Source organism: Podarcis liolepis (genome assembly GCF_965112155.1).
Source record: "Podarcis liolepis genome assembly, chromosome: 15".
Taxonomy (NCBI): Eukaryota; Metazoa; Chordata; class Lepidosauria; order Squamata; family Lacertidae; genus Podarcis; species Podarcis liolepis.
The window spans coordinates 22271882-22287793 of NC_139566.1; the positions used below are offsets into that span (position 1 = coordinate 22271882).

The 15912-nt window shown below is 43.9% G+C and overlaps 1 protein-coding gene across 2 annotated transcripts in view; it reads left to right on the plus strand.

The window, feature by feature from the left end:
- The first annotated feature begins 7296 nt into the window (after nucleotides 1-7296).
- The window catches only part of RBM19 (RNA binding motif protein 19), a 104246-nt gene continuing 95630 nt past the window's right edge, over nucleotides 7297-15912 (plus strand). For both annotated transcript variants that reach the window (XR_014519828.1, XM_083478525.1), the window contains exons 1-6: nucleotides 7297-7502; nucleotides 9520-9702; nucleotides 11060-11191; nucleotides 11361-11402; nucleotides 12243-12459; nucleotides 15484-15782. Coding sequence is in view for 1 of the 2 variants with exons in the window: in XM_083478525.1 (XP_083334651.1) it covers nucleotides 7467-7502; nucleotides 9520-9702; nucleotides 11060-11191; nucleotides 11361-11402; nucleotides 12243-12459; nucleotides 15484-15782 (909 nt within the window). In the remaining variant the exon portion in view is untranslated. The remainder of the gene's footprint in view (nucleotides 7503-9519; nucleotides 9703-11059; nucleotides 11192-11360; nucleotides 11403-12242; nucleotides 12460-15483; nucleotides 15783-15912) is intronic.

Here is a 15912-nt window from a genome sequence, read left to right on the forward strand (position 1 = left end):
ACCCAGAAAGCTGTCTGTGGACAAACGCCGGCTCTATTGGCCTGAAAGTGGAGATGAGCTCTGCACCCCAAAGTCAAATTTGACTGGACTTAACCATCCTAGCGTCCTTTACCTTTACCTTAACTATTTTTATGGCTCATTTTGTTATTTTCTTCTTTTTGGAAACTGCTTTGAGGTTTCAAGCATTATATACATTTCATGAAATGAATGAATGAATGCATGAATAAATAAATAAATAAATAAAATCCCAGATTACAACAGTGCCCATAATTGATTAAAGTTCAGGAATGGAGGGGAATATATCTACATCTACATCTACATCTACATCTACATCTACATCTCTATATCATCTATATCTATATCATCTATATCTATATCTATATATCAATCAAACAAATAATACACATGTGCTGGTCATGGGATGCAACCCAGCCAATTTGAGGTAAGGAAATAAACTTAACAATTTCCTCATTTCAGTTTATTATTATTATTATTATTATTATTATTATTATTATTATTATTGTATATATAGAGAGAGAAAGACTAGCCATGAAAATGCTATACACCTGTTGACTCAGAAAGAAGTCCAAATGCATTCAGTAGCATTTACTCTCAAGTAAACATGCATAGGACGGCAGCCAAAAGGGATTGAAAGGAAATGAATGAGAAATGATCATCCCATCACCATTTACTTAACAATGCTGTCAACAACCACCTCATATCAGGGGACATCGCTAAGGCTGAAATCCAATGCATGCTTACTTGAGAGTAAATTCTACCAAACTCTGCGCACGGGATCAGGCTGTTACAAACTCTGCGACAACACTCATCTTCCCATTTCAAGGACTTTCACTGGGGCCCCTACTCCTCTGCTTCCGAAAACATGATCTTGCCTCTGAATGTTATATATTCCCTGGAAGGTCCCTTAAGATGGCTGCATCTCAGACTAGGCCATTGTTTCCAGAAAGTGGCCTCTGAACTTTTGTCCTGACATTGTTTTGATTCCCGCCCCCCCTTGCCAAAGAGTGGAATTCGCCATAAAAAAAAATATGGAACCCAAATCTCAAGCTGGGTTTTGAAAGAGCCAGTTGTTTTGCTTCTCCTGGGTGCCGTGACCTGACCTGCTAATCTCTTTTTCTTCCCTTAAAGTTGTCTTCTAAATCTGAACATTAAAGGTGATTAGATACTGAAGGGACTTCTCATGCCATTAGTTAATGCTTCAAGAGTTTGCCTGGGTTCCAGGAAAGATGTAGCCTAGTGGCAAGGTCAATACATCACCCTCCTTCGACTACGCCTGCACATTCTCTAGATGATATGCGCCACCGTGGTCTGCCTCGGACCGGCTGGGAGATCGGAGGGGGTCTGGAGACGAGCTTAATTTAAAGATGAGCCGCCCTTGGGCAGCCAAAGGAAATGGCGTGTCAGCTACGTCAAAAATAGATACTGTTGCGCAGATATATGGAGGGAGAGATGGACGCTGCCAGGGTCATTAATTACCCAGATTGCCTTTAAATGTCAGAGCAAATCCTCACCCATTCCTTCTTCAAAACTTAAATCACCGAGAGAGACAAGGTCAGCCCAAGTAGGCTGGAAGCCTGTAAAGAAAAAAAAAAGAGCAAAAAAGCAAAAAAAAAAAAAAAAAGCCGTGATGTTGTGTATATGTGCAAATGCCCAGGGCTGAAACGGATTTGAGAACCCGGGAATTTTCCCCTGGGAATTTTGGAGTTTCGATATTCTCCCACTGGTCTCAGAAGAACTGATTAGGGTTATCACCCAAAGGCCTTGCTTTTTTAGGAGATATCCTGGTGGATCTGGGATGAAGGGGAAGGGCTGTAGTGTACAGTGGTTGGAGCACATGCTTTTGTACGCAAAGGGCCCAGGTTAACTCCTAGGTGGGGCTATTCCTGTCTAAAAATCTGGAGCGCTGGTGCCAGGCAGAGATTTGGAAGCTGTGGTCCTCTAGGTGCTCCTGAACTCAAAACTCCTATCAGCCCCAGTCAAAATGGTCAATGGGTAGGAATGATGGGAGCTGCAATCTGACAATAGCTGGAGGGCCAGATCCTCCGCCCCCCCCCAATTTCTGGTACTGATAATTATGGGCTTGATTGGATCATGGTTGGAAGCTGCCTTATTCTGAGACAAAACACTGATCCTGTTTGTTCCACAGATTCCATATTTGAAAAGATGGGATAGCTGAATTACAATGGCATTTCAGATCTGAAAGTATTTGATGGCTGGCACATGTAGTAGCATGACTTTTTGACTGCATAGCTGGCATGCAATGGTGCAAGTATTTGGAAGCTGACATGAAATGGTACTGAGTATTTGTCAGCATTCGGCTGATCTCATGCAATGGTGCATTCACTGTCTCGGAAGTTTTGCATTAAGGATTCTTACTATTTGACTTCTGTAAGAGCTGGTATGTAATGACCTTTTGTATTTGATTGCAGACAGCTGGTAAGATTTCAAAACAGAAATTTCAAATGCCTCTAGAGTCACATTTAAATGCTGACTGAGGTACAATTTCACATTTCAGTTTTCACATTCAAAACCTGGGTGCTAAAATGGGATATTGTGACACCTGAAAGATATTTACAAAAATCTAAGAAATAACAATATCAATGAACGAACAATAATGTTTATTTCCTTTCCTCTCAGGGGGGCTCCTTCCTAATTCACACCAGTAGTTTAAGGGATACAAAAATTATTTGCAAGATTGTGTACATTTCTGATTAAAAATTCTAATGCTGTTTAATTTAATTCTAATTAAAAACATTTCAGCCACTTGAAGGTGTTCTCATTTTTCCAGCCAATTCATCTCTCCACCTTTCTGCAACAAAACCTGCTTTAAAAAAAATCCTTATGAAAATCCACCAGCATTTTAGTGCTAATTTTTCCTAAAAACAGTTTTTTTTGTATGCGGTTTGGACTAATGTACACATTTTTTGGCCAGCAATTTCCCCATATACAATTTGTATGTTGTTTTCACTAATATCTGCTTTTGTATACAGATTTTCCCTAATACAGTATATGTATTTTTGTAGATGTAGATTGGTTAGAGAACTGCATTGCAACATTTCGATAAGTGTGGATTTTGTAGGACGGTCACGTTTTGATTCCCTATCATTGCAGATAGTGCAAATTTGATAGATTTGGTACTGAATGCAAACAAAATAGTATTTCTCCTGCATCCCTGGTAAGAATACAATTTGCAGGTGGAAGAGCTTGTATGCTGCCCTACCTACCTCGGAGGAAAGGCAGGATCTGCTCCCTAAAAGAATGTAAGAAATCAATAATGCCATCAGTATGCTACAAGGCACCTGACAGAGTTACATAGGCAACACAGGCAGATATCTCCCACTTTGTTGTTGTTTAGTCATTTAGTCGTGTCCGACTCTTCGTGACCCCATGGACCAGAGCACGCCAGGCACTCCTGTCTTCCACTGCCTCCCGCAGTTTGGTTAAACTCATGCTGGTAGTTTCGAGAACACTGTCCAACCATCTCATCCTCTGTCGTCCCCTTCTCCTTGTGCCCTCCATCTTTCCCAGCATCAGGGTCTTTTCCAGGGAGTCTTCTCTTCTCATGAGGTGGCCAAAGTATTGGAGCCTCAGCTTCAGGTTCTGTCCTTCCTGTGAGCACTCAGGGCTGGTTTCCTTAAGAATGGAGAGGTTTGATCTTCTTGAAGTCCATGGGACTCAAGAGTCTACTCCAGCACCATAATTCAAAAGCATCAATTCTTCGGCGATCAGCCTTCTTTATGGTCCAGCTCTCACTTCCGTACATCACTACTGGGAAAACCATAACTTTAACTACACGGACCTTTGTGGGCAACGTGATGTCTCTGCTTTTTAAGATGCTGTCTAGGTTTGTCATCACTTTTCTCCCAAGAAGCAGGTGTCTTTTAATTTCGTGGCTGCTGTCACCATCTGCAATGATCATGGAGCTCAAGAAAGTTAAATCTCATACTGCCTTCATTTCTTCCCCTTCTATTTGCCAGGAGGTGATGGGACTTACAATCTAAAATTGACAACAGAAGAAAATAGGGGAGGAGAGAAGAATGGGGAGGCGAATTGCTGATCCATGCACATAACGCTTGGTTACAGTGAAGAATGAGGATTAAGAGGATAAGCAAATAAATTTTAAAACAGACAACATTTTAAATCCTCACCCTGAAAGTGAAACCCTGGAAGATTCAGGACCAATGGCGTAGCGTGGGGGGTGCAGGGGGGGCCAGCCGCACCGGGCGCAACATCTGGGGGTTAGGGTTAGGGGGTGCAAATCCACGGGTTAGGGGGCGCAAATTACTTGCCTTGCCCCGGGTGCTGACAACCCACGCTACGCCACTGTTCAGGACACAAAAAGGAAATGCTCTTGTGCTCAGATCCTGTTTGCAGTTGACCACTCTGAGAACAGGACTGAATGTTTGGGGGCAGGGGTTGCCTGATACCAGCAGGGATCTTATGTTAAATTTCTCGACCATGTGACAGTGAAACTCACAGAGTGGTTTTGAACTACGAGATTAAACTCAGACGAGAACACCAGTAGCTCGTACCTAGCAAGGAATAACAGTTGCGCTGTTTTGTTTTTGGTTTTGGTTTTTAAAAAACAGTTCTCCACAACAAAACCCAATTCAATTATAAGCTTTCTGCTTACATTTTTTAAAAAGTGTTTTCCCTGCGGTGTAAATATTATTGCAATACAGTGGTACCTTGACTCACGAATGGCTTAGTTGTCGAACAAATTGGCTCAGGAATGTTCTGGTTTGCGAACTTTTTTGGAAGCCGAAGGTCTTTTTCGGCTATCGGCATTGTTTCCGGGGCCGATCAGCAAATCAGAAGCCGCGCCTTGGTTTTCGAATGGTTTCAGGAGTCGAATGGACTTCCGGAACGGATTAAGTTTGAGAACCAAGGTACCACTGTATATCCTGTGTCCATGAGTTCCACTGTCAAACACACCCTCTTTGAAAGAGTTTATGCAGGAGGCTGTTGAGAGTTTTACGGTCTTGTGGTTTTGGGTCTTCCAGCCTTGCATCTTTCTGCAGCTGTTATCAGTGACTTAGCCACAACCAATGTCCTGCAGCAATCAATTAGTGCCTTTAATCATCAGGGTTTGGGGGGAAGGGGGAAAACAGCTTCTTGTTCAATTTGACTGAATCAACATGTTCACCTTCAAAGCTTGGCAGAACATGAGGTTTTAAAACCAGAATACTGCCACCACTTGGAGACTGTGTGGAACAACACCTTGCCAAAACCACCACAGGTTTATTGCTTCATCAATGGTGTCGCCGAAAAATTTTACTTGGGAAGACAGGCGAACTAATACCAGTGTACTGGAAGAAGCAAAGATCACCAGTGTTGAAGCAATGAATCTTCAACATCAACTTCGTTGGACTGGTCATGTTGTGTGGATGCCTGATTATCGTCTTCCAAAGCAACTACAGTGGTACCTCTGGTTACATACGCTTCAGGTTACATACGCTTCAGGTTACAGACTCCGCTAACCCAGAAATAGTGCTTCAGGTTAAGAACTTTGCTTCAGGATGAGAACAGAAATTGTGCTCTGGTGGCGCGGCGTCAGCAGGAGGCCCCATTAGCTAAAGTGGTGCTTCAGTTTAAGAACAGTTTCAGGTTAAGAACGGACCTCCGGAACGAATTAAGTACTTAACCCAAGGTACCACTGTACTCTATTCCAAACTTAAAAATGGAAAGCATAATGCTGGTAGTCAACAAAAGAGGTTTAAAGACTGTCTCAAGGCAAATCTAGAAAATGTAGTATAAACACCAACAATTGGGAAACACTGGCCTGCGAGCACTCCAGTTGGAGAACAGCCTTTATCAAAGGTGTCATGGGCTTTGAAGACACTCGAACTCAGGACGCAAGGGGAAACGTGCTAAGAGGAAGGCACGCTTGGCAAATCCACACCGTGATCAGCTCCCACCTAGAAACCTATGTCCCCACCGTGGAAGGACGTGTGGATCCAGAATTGGCCTCCACAGTCACTTACAGACTCATTGTTAAAACCGTGTTTACTATAGACAATCTTACTTGGCTACGAGGGATCGCCAAAGAAGAAGAAGATTTATTTATTTATTGCTTTCATAACCCACTTTTTTTCTCCAAAGAGATCAAGGTGGCACACATGACTCTCCCCATCCTCATTTAATCTCCACAACAACCCTGCAAGGGAGTTCAGGCTGAGAGGCAGTGTCAAGCCCAAGGCCACCAAACAAGCTGAGTGTGGATTCTAACCTTGGTCTCCCAGGTTCCAGTCTGACACTCTAACCGCTTGGCAAACAAGATAAGTAAAAATAGAAAAATAAAAACAATCTAAATGGCAAACTTTTGAGAATAAATTGTGCAGAAATAACAGAAACTGGAAAAGTGTGCTTAGTGAGCAGGATATATCTCTACAGCCATAAATAGTACACAATTATTACACAATGAAGCTTTTATTGACACAAAACTGCTTCCCTGAAATATGTATATATTTGACTGTTTATTCTCAGGTGGATTACACAGATTCCAAAATACTGTAGGGCAGGTAAGAAATCCCACTGATGGGAAAGGAAGTACAGTATCATATATAATATTTTAATGCCCCCTGGTGGTGGAAATTAGTATTCTCAGCCAATCCCAAAGCACCTTATAACCATGCCCGTGACCTCTCCATCTGTTAATGTTATGTTATTTATACTATATGGAAATGCATAAATATGCCCTTCACCCACAAGTCTCAAAGATCACTAGATATCCATAATACCACAGTACGACAATGCACAGTTGTGCAAACATTTAAAGGGGGCTTTCAATGCACTAGACTCATGCCACTCAGTATGGCTTTTCGTTTGCTTACCAATTATTATTCTTATTAATTTATTTATAATATTTCTTTGCTGCCTTTCATCCCTAGATCTCAGGGCGGTTCACCAAATACACACACACACGCACGCACACACACACATATATAAAACACAAAATGCATAATAAAAAACAAAAAAACCCAGAAAGAAACCAAGAATCCCTGCTTGCACAACACATTCAAAAGGATATCAGTTGTTATATGTCTCTTCTATTTTGATTGGTTTTGCCTCTATGATTGCAAAATAGGGAAATCAGTCTATATGTCTATGGTCCCCTGGTCCTATTCCCGTGCGAGGATTCCCCCCGCAGAAACTCCACTCAGAACCGGAAGTGGCGACAAGGCGTCATTTTTGCTCTTCATCCCCTTTGGGTGACTTCCCAATCTAGCCTCAGCCGCTTTAACAGAGGAGGAGCTTTTCCTCCGCCGCGCATGCGTTTTAATGGGGGGGGGTGGAGCCTCTTGTCACGTGACCTCGAGCTACATCGCAACATGGCGGCGCCCAGGGAGCGGCGTGGCTGCCTGGAGTAATGTTATTTCTCCCTTGAAGCGGTTCTCGCTGGATTCCGGTCCTGAAAGAGAAGGAGAAAACGCAGCTGTTTCAAGATGTCGCGACTTATCGTGAAGAACCTGCCGAACGGGGTGAGAGGCGGTGTGCAGAAGGCAGTTTGGGCTGGTGTGGACGTGGCTCGCGTGGGGTAAAGGGACTCTGGGCCAAGAGCTTAACAGTCTGATGGATCACGGCAACTGCGTGCTACTAGCCATAATGGCTGTGCTTTATTTCCAGTGTTAGAGGCATTATGCCTCTGGTTCCCAGCTGAGGGGATTCATAGGTGGGGAGAGTTGTCCTTGGGCTCGAATCCTGCTTTCCCACAGCCATCTGGTTGGCCAGGGTGAGCACAGGAGGCTGGACTAGATGGGCCATAGGCCTGATCTAGCTGGGATCTTATGTTTTTATGTGCTTAAGGCACAAATGTGAACACAGCAGCACTCCCCGCTGCTTGTGATTCCCAGCAACTGGTATCCAGCGGCATACTTCCTCTGGCAGTGGAATTAGCACACAGCCATTGGGGCTAGTATTTGTCTAAGCCTCTTATAAATCCATCTGTGTTGGTGCCAATCGCTGCCTGTTGTGGGAGAGAATTCCATAGTTTAACTATGCTGCAGGGATAAATTTCTTTTCTTCTTTTTGAATGCTTCAGCATTCAGTTTTATTGGATGTCTAGCATTATGGGAGATGGGGATGTTCTCTACATCATGCATAATCCTTTACATCTCTATTGTGCTGCTTCCTCTTCACCTTTTCTCTAAACCAGCCTTTTTCAACCTGTGGGTCCCCAGATGTTGTTGAACTACAACTCCCATCACCCTTAGCTAGCAAGGCCAGAGCTCAGGGATGATGGGCGTTGTAGTCCAACAACATCTGGGGACTGTAGCAGGAACCCCCCCCACCCCAATCATTCTGTTTGTACAAACTTCACACACACTCACACTCACACACTACATACGCCACATTTCTGTTATAAATTCATAGAAAAATCAACCATACATCGGATTTGCACTGTTCCATTTCATTTTACTCCATGTGACAAGGACTATCAAAGGGGGGTGGCTTGGTTCTGGTCAGCCATAATCCCTTCACCATCCCAGCACATCCACAGGAGCCCTGCCCAGTTGCTATGTCAACCCTGATGATCCCAGACAGAAGACAGTCAGGATCACAAAGAACTTGCATACGGGAGTGGATTCAGCATGGACTGAAACAAAGGACAATGTTCAGATCTTCCCTCTGGGGGCAGGAAACTGCAAACTCCCTTTGTCTCCTGGAAGTGACTCATGGGGAGGGGGAAAGGAGGAACCAGCCAGGTGACAGGACACTCAGGTTACCACCACAACTGCTCCCTCAACCCCTCCTTTCTGTAATGTATGCATGATGTTTCTGGGGGTGGGCTTGACCTAGAGGATGGGAATTTCAAAAGTTTTTATAAGGTCTTGCACACCATCTTTCTGGGTCTTTCCTCTCTCCTGCGAGTGAGGGGAACACCCTGTTGCAACAGTTCAATAAAGGCCAAGCCTACAGGCTGCTGTTTTGCTCCAAGTTATCCTGGTTGGTGTCTTTGTTTTTGTCCAAGGGAGCCCTTGGATTTTTCCGGTAACAGGACCCACAGGTTGAGAACTGCTGCTAGCCCCAGATGTTTGCCCCTTCATTACAAAAACAGGCCAGATGGATCAGACCAAAAATCTACCTAGCCCAGCTTCCAGCATCCCACAGTGGCTTGAAGATTCCTTCTGCCCGCAGACTGTCTGCTGCAGGGATGGGGAGCCTGTGGTCCTCCAGATGGTTTTGGAATCCCAGTTCCCATCAGCCCCTTTGCTAGGGATAAAGGGTTGCAGCTCAGTGGCAGAACATCTGTTTTGCTTCCAGAAGGTCTCAGGTTCAATCCCTGGTAGGGCTTGGAGAGACCCTAGCCTGTAATTCTGAAGAGCCACTGTGAGTCAGTGTTGACAGTACTAAGGTAGGTGGACCAATGGTCAGACTCAGTTTAAGGCAGCTTCCTGTGATGGGAGCTATAGTCCAGCCAGACCTGAAGGGCTTTGGGTTCCCCGTTACCAACATGTTGTGTTCTTAACACTGCTTGAACAAATCTGTTTCCTCTAGATGAAGGAAGAGCGCTTCCGGAACCTCTTTGCTGCATTTGGCACGCTGACCGACTGCAGTTTGAAATTCACCAAGGATGGCAAATTCCGCAAATTTGGGTTTATTGGCTTTAAATCAGAAGAGGAAGCCAATGTGGCCCTTGCCCATTTCAACAAAAGCTTCATAGACACAGCCAGAGTGACGGTGAGGTGTCTTTCAGATGCACTATAATGTCAAGTAGTGATGCAGGATGTTGAGGTTTTTTGTTTTTTTACCAGGTGGGGAGAAAGAGTCGGGATTGCTGTTCACTGCTCTAAACCTAGCTGCCTATCAGGAAGACAACAAAAAAATCTGGAGGGAGTTGTATCCAACTAAGACTGCATTCACACAGCAGCTTATTCCATTTCCCTGTCGTTTCCTTGCCTATATCCGCACATGATTTACTTCCAGAAATATAATGTAATATAGCACAAGTTTAGTGTTAATGTCTCTGTGATTTGCTTCCAGAAAACCCCCTACAGAAATTAGTACTAAACATGCACTATATTCCTGGAAGTAGCCTTTATGTTGTGTGAAAGTTTATATATATATTTTTTTCCCATTGCAGAATTTATATTTGAAGCTATACTACCTAGAGAATCCAGTACATATCAGTAAGAGGAATAAAATGTGCTGTGTCCATTGTTGTGATGTTTATGGCACAGCTTTATTTTTAATCTTTTTACTTTCCAACCTGCCCCCACATCCTCAAGCCATGTGCAATTAATACTTCCTATTTACAGGTAGGTAGCCGTGTTGGTCTGCCGTAGTCGAAACAAAATAAAAAAATTCCCCCCAGCAGCACCTCAGAGACCAACCAAGTCCGCCATTGGCATGAGCTTTTGTGTGCATGCATCTGAAGAAGTGTGCATGCACACGAAAGCTCACACCAATTACAAACCTAGTTGGTCTCCAAGGTGCCACTGGAAAGAATCTTCCTATATCGTTTTTTTTATATATATAAATTTTTTATTGATTTTACAAATTTTTTTAAGACAATACAAACATATAAAAAGACATACAAACACGTATAATTTCATAACCTTTTTTTCATAAACCGTGTTTCTCAGACTTCCCCATACCTCCCCTTTCTGCATCCCAATGTCCAAAAGTTTTAGCAACTCTGAATATATCTGTCAGTCCTCTGTCCTCTTAGTCCTTTCTTCAACCTAGTCTTATATCGCTGTATCCCTTTCTTACTCAAACCTCGACATTCTAACATTCATCAAGTTTATAATAGTCCTTAAGGTAGATCTTGAATTTCTTCCATTCTTCTTCCGCCGTCTCCTTTCCCTGATCGCGGATTCTGCCAGTCATCTCAGCTAATGTCATATAGTCCATCACTTTCATCTGCCATTCTTCCAGGGTGGGTAAATCTTGTGTCTTCCAATACTTTGCAATAAGTATTCTTGCTGCTGTTGTAGCATATGTGTGAAAGTGTATATATACCATATTTACTCGAGTTTAAGGTGCCATCGAATCATAAAGACCTGCACCATAACCATTTTTTATTCTTTTGTAGGTTGAATTTTGTAAGTCTTTTGGGGATCCACAGAAACCCAGAGCCTGGAGCAAACACTCTCTCAAGCCCCCAGTGTTAAAGGAAGCTCCTGAAAAGTTTACAAAAAGTTCTGGTAATAAAGAAGCAAAACAAGTAAGATTATTATTTTTTAATTCACTTTGTCAAAAATATCTTAAGGAAAGACCTCCAGTCTTTGGTTTTCCTGGCTCTGTCTTTCCTTCGCTTGAAAGCTGTCTGCAAATTGGTATTAAATGTCTCCTGTCATTTTAAAGTAACCATTTAAAAACCCCGTATTTTTCAGGAGAAAAAGAAAAAGAAGAATCGACCGGGGGAGTTAAAGGAGGCAAGCATAAGCTATTTATTTGTTGGCTGCATTTATATCCCACCTTTTTCTCAAAGGAGTTTAAGGTTGTGTATGTGGTTCTCCCTCATCTCACTTAATCCCCCCAAAACAAACCTGGGAGGTTGGTTGTGGGCTAAGAGACAGTGACTGGCAGAAGTTCACCCAGTAAACTTCATGGCTGAGTGGAGATTTGAACCCTGGTCTCCCAGGTCCTAGTCTGACCAGATTCACTTCCAACTCCCCATAAAGCATGCTACATATGCAGCAATAACTTGGAAATGCCAGGGGCAGAATTACCGAAGGATAAGAAAGTACTGTTTATGTATGTGACGACCATGGCTAGAATACTATTTGCCCAGGGATGGAAAGAAGAAAGAGCCCCATTGAAAGAAGAATGGATAACGAAGATGATGGACTATGTGGAGATGGCAAGGCTGACCAGGAAGATCAGGCACCAAGAGGATAAAAAATAATAATAGAAAGCCACCGCCAGCCCCAAAGAGCAGGTCGGTGAGCTTGTGGGGCTGGCGAGGGAAGCCGGGTTCTCCCCCTCCCAGCCCCAAGGACCACAAATTCGCTCCATAAGACGCACAGACATTTCCCCTTAGGTTTTAAGAGGAAAAAAGTGTGTTATGGAGCGAAACATACGGTAAAAAATGTGTAAAAAACTTGTTTTTGAAATTTTGGAAAAAAAGAGGGGAAATGCCAGGGGTGAAACCAGGGACCTTCTGCACATGAAAGATGGACTCTGCTACAGTGCTGGGAAGTCCCTTCATGCCAGCTTTTGATGTTCTCTCTTACCTTGGTGACCCCTTTTCCGTCTCTCCCTCTTTTTGACAGCTGGAAGAAGAGGAGACGTTTCAAGACTTCCTGGCAGTGCACCAGAAGCGGTCTAAGGCGGCCACATGGTCCAACGATGCCAAAGTGGAGGAGCCCAAGAAGAGCAAAGCCAAGCAGACGGACGATTATCTGAACTTTGACTCCGACGAGTCGGAGAGCCTAAGCGAGAGGGAAGCCGAGGGTGGAGAGGAGGAACGAGAGGAGGGAATTACCCAAGGTAATTGGACATAGGGCTTGTTTGGGAGACTCTGCATCTCACAAGTGGCTTTGCTCTGCAAGGAGACTCTAGCTCAGTGTTTCTCAGACTTGGGTCGCCAGCTGTTTTTCAACTACAATTCCCATCATCACTTACCACTGGTCCTGCCAGCTAGGGATGATGGGAGTTGTAGTCCAAAAACAGCTGGAGACCCAAGTTTGGGAACTGGTCTAGTTAGCATAGCAGAACAGCAGGGCTGTGCATGCATACACACCCGCTCCAAGCCTCACGGGGAGAAGGGGGTTGTGTCCTGAACCGAATTGAGCTGTGGTGTGCCCAGTTTAATTAGGGTTTAACACAGGGGTTGCCAAAGTTTTTGTGGCTTCGGCCATGGTCCCACAGACGCCACAGTGGGCCGGAGTATGGACGCATGCGCAAACGCTATTTCCAGCGCAGAGGAGGCATGCGCAGCTTCCCATTGGCTGCAGGAGCTTCCGGCAGCCAGTGGGAAGCCGGCCAGCGTTGTGGAAGGCAGTCCCTGCTCTGCTCTGCACCGGTTTAGTGTGGTGCACAGGAGCCGGGCGGCGGGGTTCCATGGGCTGGTTAAACGACCCCCATGGGCTGCTTGTGGCCCATGGGCCTTTAGGTTTCCAACCCCTGGTTTAACACCTTAATTACCTGTGTTTTTTGAGGGGGGAGGGGGAAGAAGGACGTTTTTTGAGGGGGGAGGGGGAAAAACCATTTCCTTGGTTTTTGCGACGCCTCCTCAGTACAGAATTATCTGATTGCATTTCTTAGTACAGAAAGTATTGATCTGATGAGTAGAGATCTTTCTTGTTTTGCTTAATTCAAGAGGGTTCTAGGAAGTTTTCATTCTATGTGAAAGAAACAGGCAGAAGGCTCTAGTTTGGGTTATTTCTCCTGGGAAGCTGAGTACAGCTGGTTTAAACTGGTTTTGTTATCCTTTCTTCCAGGGTCGTGCTGACTATTATAGTCAGGCCATGAGGAGCCTGGGTTTCTTACTTTCTCTGTCTACCTCTTTGTTCTAGTGCTCTGTTCTGTATGCTATAGTGTTAAGGTTTAGTCTTATAATAAGTTCTTGTAAGTTACAAGTCTGCTGCAACTGGATTTCTTATGGACTGTGCCTGAATGTATTGGATTTGTGACCATATGCTCATTTGCCTTCAGTGTAATCCTTTTTCATAGGGCAAGATGCTTTATTTATTTTAGTTCATTATCTCATTAGTCCTAACCAATATTAGTCCTACTCAGAGGAAACCCACTGAGATTAATGGACATGACTTAAGTTTGGCCCACTGATTTTGATGGGTCCACTCTGCTCATGGATATGGCTTAGCTGGATATAAACTGATATCTTAAAAGTTTGCCCAGTGATGCTGATTTCTTGGTGGAGCCCATAAAACAGAAATTAAAATATATAACAGGTTGCATAGCCAACTTAAGATCTACTCAAAGTAGACCTGTTGAAATTAATAGGCCTAAGTTACCCATGTCCATTGTTTTCAATGGGTCTACTCATACTGCTGGATGTAGCCTAATAAAGATGTATGCACAATATATATGTATATTTACAAAGCAATAGAAAACGTTTATTTAGTTAACCAATTTTATATCAATTTTTAATTCTTTTTTTTGTAAACCCACATACCTCCAACTGTTTTATGTCACAACAATGTAAAATATTAATAAGGATATACCAATAGAGTCAACATACTTTAATAACAAGTAGACACACAAAAAATATCAAGATAAGAGTCGGCATATTTTTTAAACACATTTACGGACGTAATAAAATTACATATCTAAACAGAAAGGTTTCCAGCAGTTGTTGAACACAATGCAGTGAAGGGGTCTGTGTAATATGAATGCAAAACGAATATTTACAATACAATGCCACTGTTTGCAGCATAAAAGGCTTTCCTAAAAGAAAGGAAGATGAAAACCAGATGATTCAAAAGTACTCATCTCACAAATGGACTAACGGCACTGGAACACAATGGAATTTTATTGAATTAGTCCATTGATCCCATAAAAATAGAATAAACTATGTTTAAATTGCATAGAAGTAAAATATATTTAAAGCTAAATTATGCACTTGTTAAAATTGGTTTGTTTTTGTTTTTTAAAAAAGAAGACTGGGGTAATAAAACATTTCACAGGTTTGGAAAAGACCACAGGAAGGTGCCAGGGTGGCCTTTCTAGGGAGAGCATTTAACAGCCATGGGGCCACCACTGAGAAGTCTCTTTTTCTTTGGAGTGACTTGCTTCTGTTTTCGTTTGTTGGTGGGTCCTGTAGCAGGCTCTGGCACCGTCCACCATGTGCCGAGGCCCCTGACTGCTTCCTCCCAGTGGATTAGCAGACCTTTATAGGGGGAAAAAAGTTCTCCTCCTGCCACTATAGGTATTTACTAATAGTGAGACTTGCTCCCTCTATGGCAGGCATAGGCAAACTCGGCCCTCCAGATGTTTTGGGACTACAGCTCCCATCATCCCTGGCTAACAGGACCAGTGGTCGGGGATGATGGGAGTTGTAGTCCCCAAGCATCTGGAGGGCTGAGTTTGCCTATGCCTCCTCTATGGCCATATTAACACCACACATTGAAAGTGCTACTCTACCACTTTAAACAGGCCCAAAAAATTCTAGAAACTGCACTTTGTTTATAGGGTGCTAAAAGTGGTCAGGGGACAGTTCCCTTCAGAGAACTACAATTCTTAGAGTTCCCTGGGATATTGGGATCTTCAGCTCTCAGCACCCTTAACTGTAATTCCTTAAGGGTGATGACAGTTGTTCGGAGAGGCTCTCTGTTACCCTCACAGAGCTGCCATTCCCAGAGTGGTTTAACAGTCAGCCCCTCTTCATAGGCAGCTCTGGGAATTGTAGCTCTGGGAGGTGAATGGGAGTCTCCCTCTCTAAATCTGAAGCCATCTTGGTCCGTGAGCAAGTCCTTTGCTTACCAGGTAGACTTCCCAAAACGCACACAAGGAGGTGACTCTCTGTTCCTTCCCCTTGTCCCCAACTTGCAGGAAAAGAGAAAACCTCTGAGGGCAAGATGGCGGCCAGGCAGGAGCTCTCTGACATGGACTACCTGAGGTCTAAAGTGGTGAAGGGCGATGGGTCCTTGCCTTCGTCTGGGGAGGAGAGTGAGACTGAGGAGTTAGACAGCAGGGACTTTGATGGAGGAGAAGAGGAGGCAGAGGATGAGAAGCCCCACCAGAAGCAAGCCCCAGGCGCTGTCCTCGCAACGGGACCTGGGCTGGATGAAACGATCAAGGGACAGGGAGGTGTCACGAAGGGGAAGAAGAAACTGAAAGATGCATCCCAGGTAGGCCCCCAACCCAACCCTGGATGGCATTCTACTTATAGTGTAGACCAGTGTTTCCCAAACTTGAGTCTCCAGCTGTATTTGGACTACAATTCCCATCATCCCTGACCACTGGTCTTGCTAGCGAGGG